Source organism: Durio zibethinus, chromosome 7 (assembly GCF_047325235.1).
Source record: "Durio zibethinus cultivar Kanyao isolate XHJ-2024 chromosome 7, ASM4732523v1, whole genome shotgun sequence".
Lineage (NCBI taxonomy): Eukaryota > Viridiplantae > Streptophyta > Magnoliopsida > Malvales > Malvaceae > Durio > Durio zibethinus.
In genome coordinates, this window is record NC_143168.1 from 21,806,184 (window position 1) to 21,822,410 (window position 16,227).

The following is a 16,227-nucleotide window of genomic DNA, read 5'->3' on the forward strand; positions in this document are numbered from 1 at the left end:
TAATATAAAAAATTGCTAACAATTTTTTAATTTATCACTATTAATATATTTGATATTAATATTTTTAGGTTATTTTAATAACACTTTTAGCATTTTATAAAGTCTAATTATAAAAAATAATCTAATAATAAAAAATTCATTTATTTTAAATTTATAAAAAATATTTATTACAAATATTTTAATTAATCACTTTTAACATTTTTTAAAATTAAAATTTTAAATAATTTAATTTTACATAAACTTTTTTTTTAATTTTAGTTGTTTTAAATTAATTTTAAATAAATTAATAAAAATAATATTTACAGATAAATTTATTAATTTAAAAATTTATAAAAATATTTAAATTGAACTATTAACACTTTTTGAAGGTTATATTTTCATACATAAATGATAGACAATATATATATATATATATATGATTATTCTTTCGAGGCCACTGCAGCTGCAAACATATTCAATGCAAGAGTGACGGCAAGCATATTTGAGAGCACAAATAATATAACATGATTGATATCCACGATAGGACTGCAGAATATGGTATCCAATAGAAGAAGGCCTCTCAAACACAAGAGAGGGTCTCAAAGTACTGATAGACATCGAGTACTTCGTCATTCGATGGAGAACCATAAGTTTTTGGACACGGGTCTAGGTCACAAAGGCTTGTGAATGTCCCATCATTCAAATCATAGGAAATTGCCTTCCCATTCACGAACACCACAACTTTCGACACTTCATCTTTGTTAGATCGTATAACACACGCAGCAGAGATTTGATTGCCCCCCTCCTCTCGAGGATATGAGTTCATCTCAGGGAAACCATTCATCACAGTTTCCAAGTTCACACGGTATTTTAAGAACCAACCAGAATAATCTACCGCCATCTCAAAAATATTGAATTGTAAAGCGAGGGGCTTGTATGTGACAGCAAGATGCAAATGCCCCCAAGACTCCCCCAAAAACCTGTTGCTCTCACTATAAGATCCCTCAGGTGCGTCCAGCATCCGAACTGGCATTGGCATGACTTTCAAGCACATATTCTCCATTTCTAAATACAATGAACTCTTTCCCTCACTTTCCCAATGAATAGCCCCATTACAAAAAACCCCATTTTTTAACCATACGTTAGTAAAACTCAGTGCCTTTACACTCCAAGAATCAGTCTCTGATGAATATATATCAATATGAAATCTAGGAGCTACCCATATCAATCTCCTGATTGAAATGATCTTGTAATCAACAGATTTAAGAGGGTCAAAAGCTAAATTAACAGCATAAACAAAGCCTTCAACTTGAGGAAAAGATACAATCCTGAATTTCTTAGTAATGGGGTTACAGACAAAGTACTTCAAGCAAAGATATTTATCATAAGAACGGCAAAGAAGCAAACCGTTGCAAGATTGCATGATTTTGACAGCTGGGTGTTTGAGATAGTCGAAGAAAGAGAGTCTGGAACAATGGCTCTTGAAGGGGATGATGTGGAATCCACCGGAGGGGTTGTGGGAAGTGTCACAGTGGAACAAGAGGGCAGCAGCCGTGAGAGAGGCGTTGTCACGGTGGCGACGAGAGTGAGAGAGGCGGAACTGGGAGCTGGAAATGAGAGAGAGCCATTGTTTTGAAACGGATTTGAAATTGAGGAGAGGTTTGGCAGGTATTCTGAGGAGGATCTCTGTAAGGAGGTCTTGATTGCCGGCTATGGCATATGTTGCTGAAGAGACTGGGTAAAGCATCCTGTTTTGACTTCGTTCAATGGCTTTTGCTTTACTTGAAGGCTCAAGCTCGTTGAACAAATACTTACAATTGTATCCCACTCCTATAGGCCTACTGCCAACGCCTGGAACTGAATATCAAGATACAGAAAAATTAATGGACACTGACCGTGCCGGCTGTGCAAGTAGTTTTTTGTCTTGACATGTTGGCAAGTGGTAACAGGTCCCAGTCATTGAATTTGAGTCTGATACTAACATAGTCGAATCCAACGCAACCTGAATCGAAACTCGTCCTGTTTTAACTTCGTTCATTGGCTTTAGTAATTGTATCCTACTACTTTTGGACTACTGCCAAGAACTGGATCTGTATATATATATATATATATATACCATGTTGGTTGAGTGGTTTTTTTGTCCTGATATGTTGGCAAGTGGTAACAGGTCCCGTCAAGCGGGGGCCTATGTCACATGCGTTCATTGAATTTGCGTCTGACACTTGCATAGTCGAACGCAACTTGAATTGCTACTCTGTTCTACTCGACCTTATCTCTAACACGAGTGATTCACAAGTTTAATTCTAGTCTTGTAGACTTCAACTTTAATTCCAGTTCCTAAATAATCTCAATCTCAAATTGTGGCTGACAAACAGAAACTTGAATTGTAACAGTAAATTTAGCTATGCCTTATGATTGTGAAAAATTGTAATTTTATGTATGACATTAAATAATTTTAAAATTTAAATCTAGCATTTGTAATTATTTTTTTATTATAATATCTTATGTATAAAGAATATATATTTAAAAATAAAAATCATTTAATAAATTAATAATAAAAATTTTTAATTTGATAAATGAGATTAACAATGTGACACATACATATTTTTTAAAATATATTTTTAAAAAATTAAATAAAAAAATGTGTCATTTTATTAACTATGTTTATAAATAAAATTTCACTGCCATTATATCTATTAATTTTACTTTAAAAAATATTTGTGGCCAATTTAAAAAAATTTTAAAAATATGTTGAATTGAGGCTTATACTTGAGAAAACAATTATCAACATAAGGGCAGATGTCCATTCAAAGTTATAAACATTTTGCAATACAACATATAGATCAAGTATGCCACAAAAGTAACTCTTCACCGGACCGTTACACCCAAAGTTGATGTTTAACAACACATCAGTTTGTACACAATTGTTCCCACTTAAAATAGCCAAGATCATGCAAACTTTGCAAGCCTTCAACCTGTTGACTAAAAAAAAAAAGCAATCGATAAGAAAAGATACAGTGATAGAACTGAGGTTGGCTGCAACCGATTCTCTTAAACAGTACAAATATATAAAAATAAAAAATTTTAGAAGTAAAGACGAAACTATCTTATGCTTTTACTATGAAATCAATGAAATTGTAAGTTCAAAACAGTTTCTGTTACTTACCAACATAAGGGTGGGGAAGATTGCTGTCAGCAGAAGAAAAGACCCTCATAAACAAGAGAGATTCTCAAAATATTGATAAGTATGAAATCTTTCATAATGTAAATGATCATCCTCTCCTAGATATAGCGAGCCAATTTTGATACCTGGACCGAGATCATAAAGCTTTTTCCATGCCCCTTCCATGAAATCAAAGCAAATTATTTTACCATCTGCCCATAACACAACCTTTGGCTCTTCTTCTTTCTCAGATGGAATAAAACACACACCAGAGAATCCAGGACAATACTCAACACAACCCAACTCTAACTCGGGAAAAACTTTCACAGCGTCACCAAGATTCAGACGTATCTTCCAGTTCCATTGAGAATAATCTCTTGCCATCTCAAATACATCCAACTCCAAACAAACGGCCATGCTGTAAGTCACCGCAAGATATAAAACTCCACGAGACTCCCCGAAATATCTGCATTCCTCATCGGCATCCATTCTCGTTGGTAATGCCATCGGCATTGTTTCCAAACATTCATTCTCCACATCAAAATACAGCGACTCGCTTCCATATCCACACCAATGAATCCTTCCATTACAGAAAACACCATCCTTTAACTCGATGAACTCATCCTCATCCACCTCAAAAGTGATTATAGATAAATCCCAAGAACCGATTTTTGACGAATATAAATCCAGATTAAACTTAGAAGGTTCCCGGTAACTTTCCCAAACACAAATAATCTTGTAATCAGGTGAACTTAAAGGATCAAAAGCCAAATTAACACAAAATTTAGAAAGAAAATTATGATACGAATTACTAGGACAATATAGTCTCCTGAAAGATTTAGTAGTGGGGTTGCAAATCAAGTAACTTTGTCTGTAGGATTCACAAAGAAGCAAGCCATTGCAAGATTGTACAATCCTGACATCAGAGTCATGGATGTAATGAAAGAAAGGGACTTTACTGTAATGCTTCAAAGGGACAATGGAGAATTCAGAAGGAGGGGTGAAGCAGTCACCTTTGAGGAGAAGAGCGGTGGGGGAGAGAGACCCATTGCTGTGATGGTGGCGGGTGTGGGAGAGACAGAAGTCAGGGTCGGAAATGATGGAGAGCCATTGCCTTGAAACACACTTGAATTTGATGAGAGATTTTGTTGGTAATCTGAGGAGGATTATTGTCAAAAGGTCTTGGTTGTAGGCAATTGTCTCTGCTGCTGCTGAGTTGAGGATTATGGAAGTCTTCTTCTTCATGTTGTTATTGCTCAGTGTCAGCACACAAAACTGGCTTCTACTATTTATAAAAAAAGAAAAAAGGCTTCTGCTGTTCCAAACCCCTAGTTGCTTTAATCCTGTTCATATTTGTAACCTTTCGGCCTTTCCTTCTATTTTGGGTAAATTTTTTATTAGAAAAAAATTCAGCATAAATGGTTTCTGGAATCTCAGATAACGACGAGATGTAAGATATGTCGTATTAGGATATATCTAAACATCTTGTCCTTGAATTTGAAAGTACTTAATACTTATCAAGATGAACGGGTCAATTTTTCCTTTATTATTTTATTTATAACTCAAACTTATATTTTTTTTTGTAAAAAATTTAAACCTAAATCGCTAAATTGACTTATTAATATGGATGTAAACTAATTTTATTGCAGAGGTTTAATTATGAAAAATTATATTAATACATGGTCGAGTTTAAAATTTTATGTTTTGAAATTCATCACGTACTCTAATAAATATATTTAAAATTTTAATAAATTAATAAAAAAGACATGTTGTAATATTTTAATTTAATTAATGAAGTTTAAAAAAATTTAATTTTTTAATTAAATAATTTATTCTTCTTTAGAATTTTATCAAATAACCGGTTCAATGAATTAATTTAATCCGTTGAATGAATAACAAGTGATTTTATATTTAAGCACCAATGAATTTTAATAGTTTTTTTATAAAAAATTTAAAGTAATTAATTAAAGAATTAAAATTTGCAAAGGTTAACGATGAAACTTCAATTTTATAAAAGTTCAATGTTTATAATAATAAATTATTTCAATTAACTATGTCGGCAAGCGACAAAAATTGTATGGAGTTTAGTTTATCAATTTGAAATTAAAAAAAAAAAAACTTATAGAAGAATAATTTGATGTTCATCTTACTTCAGCTATTTTGTCCTCCATTGTACAGTTGGCCGACATGCCTGTTGTGATTTTACGATCTTATCATTTCTTTCCCTACCGACGGCTATTCGTGTATCTTGAATCTTTGTGTCAAAAAAAAATTATTATATTTTTTTATCATATTTAAAATTATCAATTCTTATCCCAACATTTTAAGCACTTTCTGTTTTGAAGTTTTAATCGTATTGATAAAGCTGATCAAGTTTTAATTAGTGTAATAGGATGAGCAAGATTGATCTATTTTCTACCATTCCTGACACTATTGGATTTAGAACTGCTTGATTCCGGTTATACATGTACCATCATGACCACAAAGCCTAGCAAGTTAGTGTGCCTCAAAACAGGTTTCACTGTTTTATAGTTCATCCTGGGTTATATCCTGTTGAAATTATGAATACTTGTTGATGGGAAATTAATGGCCAACTGAGGTGTTTGCACTTGATGCCCTTGAGGCATGTGAGTCATACCCATACCAGGAAAAATGAATTTGCTTTGCACGAAGAATAAGAAAAGGGGTAGAGTCTGTCCAATAGATTTGGCACAGCTTTGAGTTTTCTTTCATGGAATTAAACTCGCCAAAGATGGGATTTGACAAAGTGGAGATAGAATCTGACTCCTTAAGTTCTGTGCTCTTAATAAAACAGAACACTCCATCCCAACGCCCACTAACTCTCGTCATCCAAGCAATCAAAAGCCTGTTTAACACTGATTGGACCTGGAAGCTATCCAAATTTACAGCGGACTGATCTCGCTAATGAAAGTCTATCACATGCTCCAACACTACCTGGCTCGCTAATGTGATGCATGAGGGCCCATGCTATTCCCCCATTGAAAATTGGAGGTGTAGGAAGGGTGGGTCTTAAAACCATCTCCAACATTTTGAATATTTGGTTGTAAAAACTACAAGGCATTGCTTGCAATTTCAAGCAGGTAGATTCTTAAATTTTTTTTTTTTTTTTTTTTTTATTTCGGGGAAGGTAGGATTCAAAATTTACATTTTGAACAGAAATATCACGCACAAACCTCTGAATCAAATACTCAGATGCAGCAAGGTAGATTTGTTTCAATCTAAAAGTCTACAATAAAGGCAATCAGCAAGAGATTAAAGTTCATCTAACTGGATAAACTGACATTGTTGCTGCCATCTTCGCAAACATATAAATAATATAATACGTACTTCAGAAAATTTAGTAACAGCACACCACTACACCCAGGCCACTAGTAATTTTCTACTTGAAATTGCCACATTGCTATAAGATATGTGTCACCTTCACCTGCCTCACATATATTGATGACACAAGCCATCAGAAGAGCCAATATGAAGCAACACCCATAAAGCCTTAAATCTGTTGAATACAAACAAGGCAATCAATTAGAACAAAAGCAAGGTGATTAAACTGGTGTTGGCTGCAATCCAACTCCTAATGCAAACAATAATGCTGTTGTTGTTGAGAAAAGTACAATTTTAATTTTTGATAAATCACAAAAAGGGCATCAATGCATGTTGTATACATCTCAATCCAAGCAAGCACCAATTTATTGCTCACATTTACCCAGAAAAGAATCATATAAATCGACTTTTAAGTTCCAATTATCGGATCAATGTTCTCCTATGGTATTCTGTTTTGGAAAACTATAATCCATTCCTAGTTTGTTAGCCATCAATAACATAATGTGAAAAATTCCCTTCTTCTAATGAGATTTTGAACCCACTGAAATAGACCTTGGCCTTAAAAACTTACCAATTAAAACAAGTAAAACCTAGAAGCAGTAAGAGGGCAAGATATCAGCAAATACGTGTATACCTGAAAGATGGAAAGCTTTTTTCATGTCTCATTGTTTAAATTATACGAAATTGCTTTACCATCGACAATTACCAAAATATCTGACATTTCTTCTTTCCTAGATTAAAAGTACAAGAAACAGAGAATATCTTATCAAAGTTTAGGCCAATACTTCTTAAACAAGCTGACTAGCTAAATAATGCAAGTTTACGACAAGCATGCGCGAAGATCATGTAGTCAAACAATATGTAGATCAAAACCTAGTTCCTAAAAGGGCATGCAGAGTTGCAGATAATACAAACATGAAACATACAAGTCAAAGAGTGCAGAGCTTGTAAATATATCAGCATTTGTCTATATATCCAGAAAGGAAAACAAAAAAACTAATAGTAAACAGCAGGAATTTAGACACAGCAGAATGTGCCGAGCAAATTAATCAATTAACAGGAACTCTTATGTCATAAAATTTGCTGTACTAATAAAAACTGAAGAGCAAATTAATCAATTAACAGGAACTCTTATGTCATAAGATTTGTTGTACTACTAAAAACTGAAGAGGTAAATAGCTAGACATCATCAGGTGAGTAAAATTGAAATAGTTTCTCAAATACTTACCAAAAACAATATTCGAGAATATTGGTATTTGTAGAAGTTAAACCCTCAAACACAAGAGAGGTTCTCAAAGTATTTATAAGCAAGAAATCTTTGTTCATGTAAATGAGTAAAATGGTCTAAAAAACGAGTGCCAAATTTGACCCCAGGCCCTGGATCATAAAGCTTTTTCCACTCCCCATCATTAAAATCATAGAAAATGATTTTACCATCTGCCCATACCACAACCTTTGGCTCTTCTTCTTTCTCAGATCGAATAAAACACACACCAGAGAATCCAGGAGAAAACCCAAGACAACCAAAGTTTAGCTCAGGAAAAACTTTCATGGCATCGCCAAGGTTCAGACGATGCTTCAAGAACCAATGAGAATAGTCACTTGCCATCTCATAAACATCTAATTCAAGAGCAATGAACGCGTGGTAGGTCACTGCTAGATGCAATGTGCCCCTGGTCTCTCCAAAATATTTATAAATCTCAAGCACATCGTTTTCTGTTGGTGGCATTGGCATTTTTTGCAAACATTCCTTCCCTACATCAAAATACAGTGACTCGTCTCCATAACTATTCCAATGAATTATTCCATTACAGAAAACGGCGTCATCAAACGCTATGCTGCCATCTACTTCAAAACTAATACCGGGTACAGTCCAAGAATCAGTCTCTGACAAATATATATCCATCTCAAACTCAAAAGAGTTTTTTGATACTTCCCGAATAGCAATAATCTTGTAATGAGGAGATTTGAGAGGATCAAAAGCCAAACTAACATAAAACTCACAATCTTCATGTGGGTTCCTAAGAAAAGATAGCATCTTGAATTTCTTAGTGGTTGGGTTGCAGATGAAGTACCTGGAGACATTATCAACATCATCATCGTCGGTCTCGCAAAGAAACAACCCATTACAAGATTGCAGCATGTTGATGTCAGGGGGATTAACATAATGAAAGAAGGGGACTTCACTGTAATGCTTCAAAGGAACCACATCAAATTCAGGGGAGATTGTGTTCTTAACTTTGAGCAGAAGAGCAGTAGGCTCGAGAAACCCATTGTGTTGGTGGTGGCGAGTGTGGGAGAGACAGAACTGAGAGTTTGAAATGAGAGATAGCCACTGTTTTGAGACACACTTGAATTTGATGAGTGACTTTGTTGGTAATCTGAGGAGGATTTCTGTTAACATATCTTGGTTGTTGCCAATCTTCTCTGCAGAATTCATGACTTTAGGCTTCTTCATGACTTTAGGCTTCAGAGTTGAAACCCCAATTCTTTGTACTACTTTTGTAGTTCCCAAAGAAAAAGCACCTTGAAAAGATCCTAGTGTTGATGCTTGCTGACACAGTGAAATAGTAGTAGCATCTACTTGTCGCTTTTGTCTTTTTTTTTCGCCTTTTTTGAAACTTGGGTGTTAAGTCTTGAGGTGAGGCGGGAATCGAAAACATTACATGACTTCACGAATTTACCTATCATTATCTGCTTGTTTTCGCAGGCCTGGATCAAAAGGGTAGAAGAATGTGTTGGTAAAATATCTGGAAGTGACCTGGAAATTGCTTGTCGATGTTATAGTTAGACAAAAAGTCTTTAATCAATCAACATGTAAAAGATGATAATTTAAATTAATTTAATGTAATCAATTTTTGAAAATAAAATTTATTAATTATAATAAATTATAAATGTATATTAAATTAATCTTATTCAATAATTAATATTTATAAATCTTTTTAATATCTTTTAATTTTATAAAATATTTTTAATTCAAACAAATATGTACACTTTTAACACAAATAAATACATACTTATATGTACTTATGCATCATATTTATGTAAATCTTCTCACTTATCGTTAGTCTACTCACATGAATCATACTTATGTGAATAATTTTAGTTTACTCTAATCCACTCATAAATATACAAACATACCTATCCATAAAACGTAATAAGGTAATTATCCCGTAAAATTCTATAATTTTTTTACATCTTTTTCTTATATCTAATTCTGTAAAAACTTAATTTATTTATAAGTATATAAACTTGTCTATTAAAAATCCACTTTCTCTTATAATTTTTCTTCTGTAAGTCCAAACTTACCTATTAAAAATTTTTTTTCTCTTATAAATTTTTTTTTATAAATCAAATTTATCTATTAAGAATTTTACTCCCCTTAAAATTTTTCTTTTGCAAGTTTTTTTATCTATCAAGTAATATTTAACCAATCTCAAATTAATCATTTATGAGATTTGAGTCACTATTCTCAACACATATTAGACTTTAGTTCTTACGTTTTTCCAATTGTCTCCTTATTAAATATGATAATTCATGTATTTTAATTATGTTTATTTTATATAAATACATAAAAAATTAAAAAAATTTTATATTACAATTTTAGTTAATACATTAAATACAAAATATATATTTATTTTTATTAAACTCATACAAAATTTTTATCGAAATTTTAAATGTTATCACTTTTATATTTTTATATTAATTTAAAATACTAGATCAACCCTTATTGATCTATAATTTATTATTGAATAATAGTGTAAAACTATCCGGGGGGGGGGGGGGGGGGTTCATTTTGATCAATTCACAATGTCTTCATCATAATATCCAAGCACGGCATAAAACATAAATTTTTTGGTTGTTACTTCCATATTGAAAATGAAGAAAATCATACTGTCATAACAGTTTTTGAGATAGTTAGATAAAAAAATTTAAAAAAATTTTAAAATAAGAAGAGTCACTATTAATTTTATTTGTTAAGTGTGATTGGTTATTTAAAAAGTTTATTTTTTTTAATAAAATAACAAAATATGTTTAAAATTTTTTTTAAAAATAATTTTGATTTACAAAAATAGAGTTGAATTCGAAAGTCGATTACACGTAAGAAGAATAAGCATCCCTACAACATTTATTTAAAAATAAGTATCAATTAATTATATGTTATCCTTACTAATGATAAAAATGATCTTAATTTTAATATTTAAAAATGATTCCATTAAATTTTATTTTTTCATAAAAATCTTTTTTTAGAACCTTTTATTAAGGAATAAGATAAAAAAAATTCAATATCAAAACATTTTCTAATTCTTCAATATCTAAGTAGAATTTTAAAGAATATTTTTTTACTTAAAATTTTCATGATATTACTTAAAATTTGGCATAATGTTCTTCCGTAAAAATTAATTATTGAAAAATCCTCTAATATCTAAATAGAGTTTCAATGATTATTTTTACATAGGACTATTAACCATTATTTATATAAAAAAACTAAAATCTAAAATTATCATTTACAAATTCACATTTTTTATTTCAAGGCATAATGCAACATGAGATAAATAAATGATGCAAACCAACTTAATTTATCTTATGTTCATTTAATCCTACATTTTGTCATTAATGAAAGAAATTCTATTTATTTTTTTTTATGAAGGAAAACTTTCTTTAATTTTTCAATATTTTCAATATTTAGGCAAAATTTTGAAAAAAATTAATACTTAGAATATGATTTGAATTCCCTCCAATATCTAGGCAAGGTTTTCAAAATAATTAAAAAAAATTATTTTATTGTTCCTAAAATTTTTTTTTGGAGTTATTACATTGCTATTTCATATTTATTATTAATGTATGAAATGCATATATGACAACATAAATTAAATAATGCATGTGATCATTTTTTTAAAATAAATTCTATTCATGAATAACATTTTGGTGGTTAAAATATTTATTTTTATTTATTTCTTTTATATTTCTTATTTCTCAATATCTTGGTGAAATAAAAAAATATTTTTTTTTTAGAAATTCACATATATATCTAAAAATATTAAGATAATAATTTTGTACAAAAATAATTATTTGAATTTCCTCTAATATCTAGATAGGGATTTCCAACTCATATTTTCACATGAAAATATTATCTAATATTATTATTTTCAAAACCTTCATTCATGAAAAACAATCCTTTTAAGCCATAAAATTATCATAATATTATTTTTATCCTAAAATTTATTTTGACAACTATAATCATCTACAATAATAAAAAGAAATTCCAAAACAACAAAATGTTAAAACACAAATACTTGTCAAAATAATCAAGCTCGTGTAACAACATACCAAAAAGAAGGGTAAGAAAATATACTCAGCTTAGCTTTGGGCTTGTACCCAAAATAACCTAGTGCTGTTGAAAATCCAAATCTGGTAGGCTTGTGAGCTAGATTACAAATGGACTGGGCTGAGTTGGATGGGTCGGATCAAGTTTGCTTTTTTTTTTTTTTTCAAAACCAGGTTTGGAAAAACCAACCTTTCATTTTTTTTTTCTCTTTTTTTCTTTTCTTTCTTTCTCTTTTTTTTTTTCTTTCTCCCTTTCTCCTTTAGTTGCCAAGCTGAACCAAACTTTTTTTTTTATCACTTTGGGCTTCCTGTTAGGGGTATTTGGTAGTTAAAAGGTCATAGTGGTCTTTTTTCCTCTTAGAAGACTTCAGCAGACAATCAATGATATTTTTATCATTTATGTCGACTTGATATGTCAAATTGATCTAACATGCTCAGTGTCACATCAACTCGACATTGGCCTTATTATCTCCTGATGGTCCCTTATCACTTATCTATAAATATGAAAGTCTAGGCACCATGAAGGTAATGCACACACTATTTCATCTTCTTTTTATTATTCTTTTTTTGATCTCATCTTTTTTTATTTATGCATCAGAGTGCAAATATAGGAAACATTCCCTGCCTTTGCCTCTAACCGCTTTTCTCTTCTGTTTTTCTAAAAATATCTTAAGATTGGAGCTTGACACAAATATTTGGTGTACCAGGTAAGGGGCTTTTTCCACTTATTAGCCGAGCATAAAGCAGTGTCGCTAAGAAAAAAAAACTTTAGAGGAATAAGAGATGGCTGTCCCAGTTGGAATAAAAACCCATCATAGCTAACATTTTGTTTGACCTACCTAAACACAAATAGGATCGACCATGGAATAATTTCAAGCCTTGATTAAATAGATACAGACTCTTAAGCAAATGTTACAAATCATAACCCCATCACAAGTTTCAAAAGTGCCTAACCTAACTACCTTTGGTTGAGAAATCGTTGTCAAACAATCGAGCTATAAAGAGGGGGAAGCCTCTTTGGCTTTCAGAGAAGAAGAGCACAACACCCCAGCCCACCATTACCCCTACCACAATTCAATACAGGCTACGATCTAAAAATCTAAACAAATAAATCTCAAACCTTAATCAAACAGAGATTTAGAAGCCCGGATCTAGGCTATGGAAAATGAGTTAAAAATGAAAGTCGTAGCACTTAAGGCACTTAAGGATGAGTTCAAGTTCTTAAAGACCTCGTCTTTTATTGAAAAAATTGACAAAGCCATACATCCTAAAAGATTTAAATACTGACCTTGGAAACATATGATGGTACTTTTGATCTTTTCGATCATTTAAAATTTTATAAAAATAACATGATGATGTCGGATATAGATGAAGCTTTGATGTGTAAAGTCCTGTTACTACATTGAAGGGTGCATCTCGATCTTGGTATAGTAGTCTAAAACTAAGATCAATCACAACGTTTAAAAAGTTAAACCACTATTTTTTATCTTGATTTGTCAAAAGTCGAAGAGCAAAAAAGACAACTTAGAGCTTGATGTTGATCCACCAAGGTTGGATTGAATCTCTAAAGATCTACGTTATGCATTTTAACGTGAAAGCTCTGCAAGTTCAAGACCTAGAGCAAACAACCATTGTAGTTACCTTGACCAATGGATTCAATGATGAAGAGTACCATCTAAAGTTAACTTTGTCGTTAAAACCATCAAAAACTCTAGTCGACATCCTATTAATAATCGAAAAGTACATAAATATTGAAGCTATAATGAAAACTAACCGAGGTGATGGAAACTCATCCATTCCTCGACGATCGAGGTGAAAGAGACTTATCTTCCCTCTTCAATCATAAAAAAAGTAAAGATTTCTATGATCCTCCCCCAAGAGAGACAATATAGGACTATAAGTCCCAGTTGAAAAAGAATCTATATTGTACTAAATACCTTTCGAGATAGGATTCTGATGCAAATTGAAAGAAATCTCAACTTCAGATGGCCAAAACCATTAAGACAGAATATAAAAAGGGATTCAACCAAAAAATATACCTTTCACAATGACATAAGTCATAATACTGAAGATTACGTCGACTTAAAAAATGAGATTGAAATCTTGATAAGGAGAGGTCAGTTGAGAAGGTTTGTAGAGTAATGAAGACAAGGCCAACCCAGAATAGATTATAGATAATACTGAAAAGAGCTTACTCAGAGTAAAAAAAAAAGGTAAAAAAAAAAAGATCGAAAAGATAAGACGAGGTAAGAAAAAAGCCAAATTGATAACAATAAACCAATCATCGAAGTGATTAATGTGACCATTAGAGGTACCTTAATAAAAAAAAATCCAACCTAGGCATGGTCATGGTAGTTGCCACCACTGTAAAAAAAGAAAAAGATTAAAAAGATTAGTCGATCTCATTCAGCCTAGAAGATCTTGAAAGAATCTAGCACTCTCATGATGAGATTGTAATAATTACGATCATAGTGTACAATTATGTAATCCAAAGAATCTTATTTAACAATGGGAGCTTTATCGATGCCATGTACTATAGCACCATGAAAAAAATGGAAATTAGTAGAGATCGATTGCAGTCGATCACCACAACATTGATGGGATTTGAGAATAAACAAGTGCCTGTGAAAGGAGCAATCAAACTATCGATCTTTTTAGGGATAGAACCCGAAACAATCACCTCAGTTATAGAATTTATAGTGGTTGACGTCTAATCGACCTACAACATGATATTGGGTCAACCTAACCAACCTGTTATGCGACTTATAAACTCAACTCCTTATCTAAAATTAAAATTTTTAACACCTAATGGAGTTAAAGAGGTTAGAAGAGATTAGTCTACAGCACATCAGTGTTATATCACAATAATAAAAGATAGGATTGAAAAGCAGACTGATAATTCAACTGAGAATAAAAGCATTGAAGAGGGCAAACAGTAGAAGTTGACAATAAGCAAGAAGCCATAAGCAAGAACATAGAATGAAATAGTCCCGACCTAATTGAACAAAAATAGATAATTGACTAAAAGTCAGACTTGAATGAAAATTAAACTGAGTTAACTGAGGATCTTGTAACAGTTCTATTCTAAGATAGCATCCTCAAAAAACATATGCAGATTGGAGCTAAACTTTAATATAAGGATTAGTTAATTTAACTCTTGAGAGATAATACTGACCTATTTGCTTGGACACCATTTGATATACCTAAGATTGATACCAAGGTGATGGTTTGTAAGCTACATACTAATTTTAAGGTAAATTTAGTTCGATAAAAGAAGAGAATCTTTACCTCAAAAAGATAATAGGTTATCAAAGAGGTCGATAAATTATTATGAGCAAGTTTTATCAATGAGGTCTACTATCTTGAATGGATAGTCAACATGGCCATGGTAAAAAAGCATAGTGAAAAATAAATGTACATTGACTTTACTAACTTGAACAAAACTTGCCTGAAAGACAATTTTTTTTCACTAGCATAGATCAGTTGATGGATGATAGTGTCAAGCATGGCCTTATCGATTTTATGAATACCTATTTTGGTTACAACCAAATCAAAATGCTAAAATATGACAAGAAAAAGATAGCTTTTATTATTGAAAAAGGCATTTACTGTTACAAGATCATACCTTTTGGATTGAAGAATGCAAAGGTAACCTACCAAAGATTGATAAACAAGGTGTTTAAAAATTAAATCAGCCATAACATGAAAGTATATATAGATGACATGATAGTCAAGAGCAAGAGCTTGATCGAGCACTTGAAAGACATAAAAAAAACTTTTAACACTTTGAAAAAATATAATATAAGGTTTAACCTGAGCAAATGTGCTTTTGAGGTCACGTCAAGTTAGTTTTTTGATTACATGATCAACAAAAAGGGGATAAAGGTGAACCAAGAAAAGGTTCAGGCAATCTAAACATAAAAGCTTTGACCTCGATTAAAGAAATATAGAGGTTGACTAGTAGAATAGCCATCCTAAGCTGATTTATATCCAGGTTGACAAAACGTTGTCTGTTGTTATTCAAAATTTTTAAAAATGTCTTTAACCTCAGGTGGGCTCTTCAATGTCAAAAAACTTTTGAAGAATTTTTATCCTTTCCACCCATTCTGTCTAAGCTAAGGCCTGGCGAAACCTTGTACTTATATTTAGCCATTATGGACTAAGCTATCGGCTTAGTTTTGGCCCTGAAAGAAGAAGAGAAATAGAGACTAGTGTATTTTGTGAGCAAAGTATTAATAGGGCCAGAAATTAACTATAACAGTATAGAAAAATTAGCCTACGTAATTGTCACTTGGGTTAAAAAACTCAAGCCATATTTTCAAGCCCGTGAGATTCACGTATTGATCGATCAACCACTAAAACAAGTTTTATAGAAACTTGAAATATCGATAAGGCTAATCAAATAGGCAATAGAG

General features: G+C 31.8%; 3 protein-coding genes across 4 annotated transcripts; all 3 read right to left on the reverse strand.

Moving 5' to 3' along the window:
- Window positions 1-480: 480 nt before the first annotated feature.
- LOC111276987 (F-box protein At5g07610-like) lies at window positions 481-2,042 on the reverse strand. The gene has a single exon (XM_022863031.2). It carries the CDS (start codon window positions 1,724-1,726, stop codon window positions 560-562), a length of 1,167 nt encoding a protein of 388 aa, XP_022718766.2. The 5' UTR covers window positions 1,727-2,042; the 3' UTR covers window positions 481-559.
- Window positions 2,043-2,760: 718 nt separating this feature from the next.
- Window positions 2,761-4,406, reverse strand: LOC111276988 (F-box protein At5g07610-like). 2 transcript variants are annotated; one of them, XM_022863033.2, is made up of 2 exons: window positions 3,146-4,406; window positions 2,761-2,954 (listed from the first exon to the last, which is right to left on the reverse strand). In XM_022863033.2, the coding sequence occupies exon 1, from the start codon at window positions 4,385-4,387 to the stop codon at window positions 3,191-3,193; it is 1,197 nt and encodes a 398-aa protein (XP_022718768.1). In that variant the 5' UTR covers window positions 4,388-4,406; the 3' UTR covers window positions 2,761-2,954; window positions 3,146-3,190. The 2 variants fall into 2 exon arrangements, with proteins under 2 accessions (XP_022718768.1, XP_022718769.1); XM_022863034.2 differs by having other exon boundaries at window positions 2,761-2,961.
- A 1,933-nt stretch (window positions 4,407-6,339) lies between these two features.
- LOC111277788 (F-box protein At5g07610-like) lies at window positions 6,340-9,098 on the reverse strand. Its single transcript, XM_022864206.2, has 2 exons — window positions 7,713-9,098; window positions 6,340-6,659 (listed from the first exon to the last, which is right to left on the reverse strand). The coding sequence occupies exon 1, from the start codon at window positions 8,940-8,942 to the stop codon at window positions 7,758-7,760; it is 1,185 nt and encodes a 394-aa protein (XP_022719941.1). The 5' UTR covers window positions 8,943-9,098; the 3' UTR covers window positions 6,340-6,659; window positions 7,713-7,757.
- Between the last annotated feature and the right edge of the window lie 7,129 nt (window positions 9,099-16,227).

Excerpts from the sequence above, each read along its gene's own strand:
- LOC111276988 (XM_022863033.2), bottom strand. The coding sequence starts at position 4,387 with ATGAAGAAGAAGACTTCCATAATCCTCAACTCAGCAGCAGCAGAGACA.
- LOC111277788 (XM_022864206.2), bottom strand. The coding sequence starts at position 8,942 with ATGAAGAAGCCTAAAGTCATGAATTCTGCAGAGAAGATTGGCAACAAC.
- LOC111276987 (XM_022863031.2), bottom strand. The coding sequence starts at position 1,726 with ATGCTTTACCCAGTCTCTTCAGCAACATATGCCATAGCCGGCAATCAA.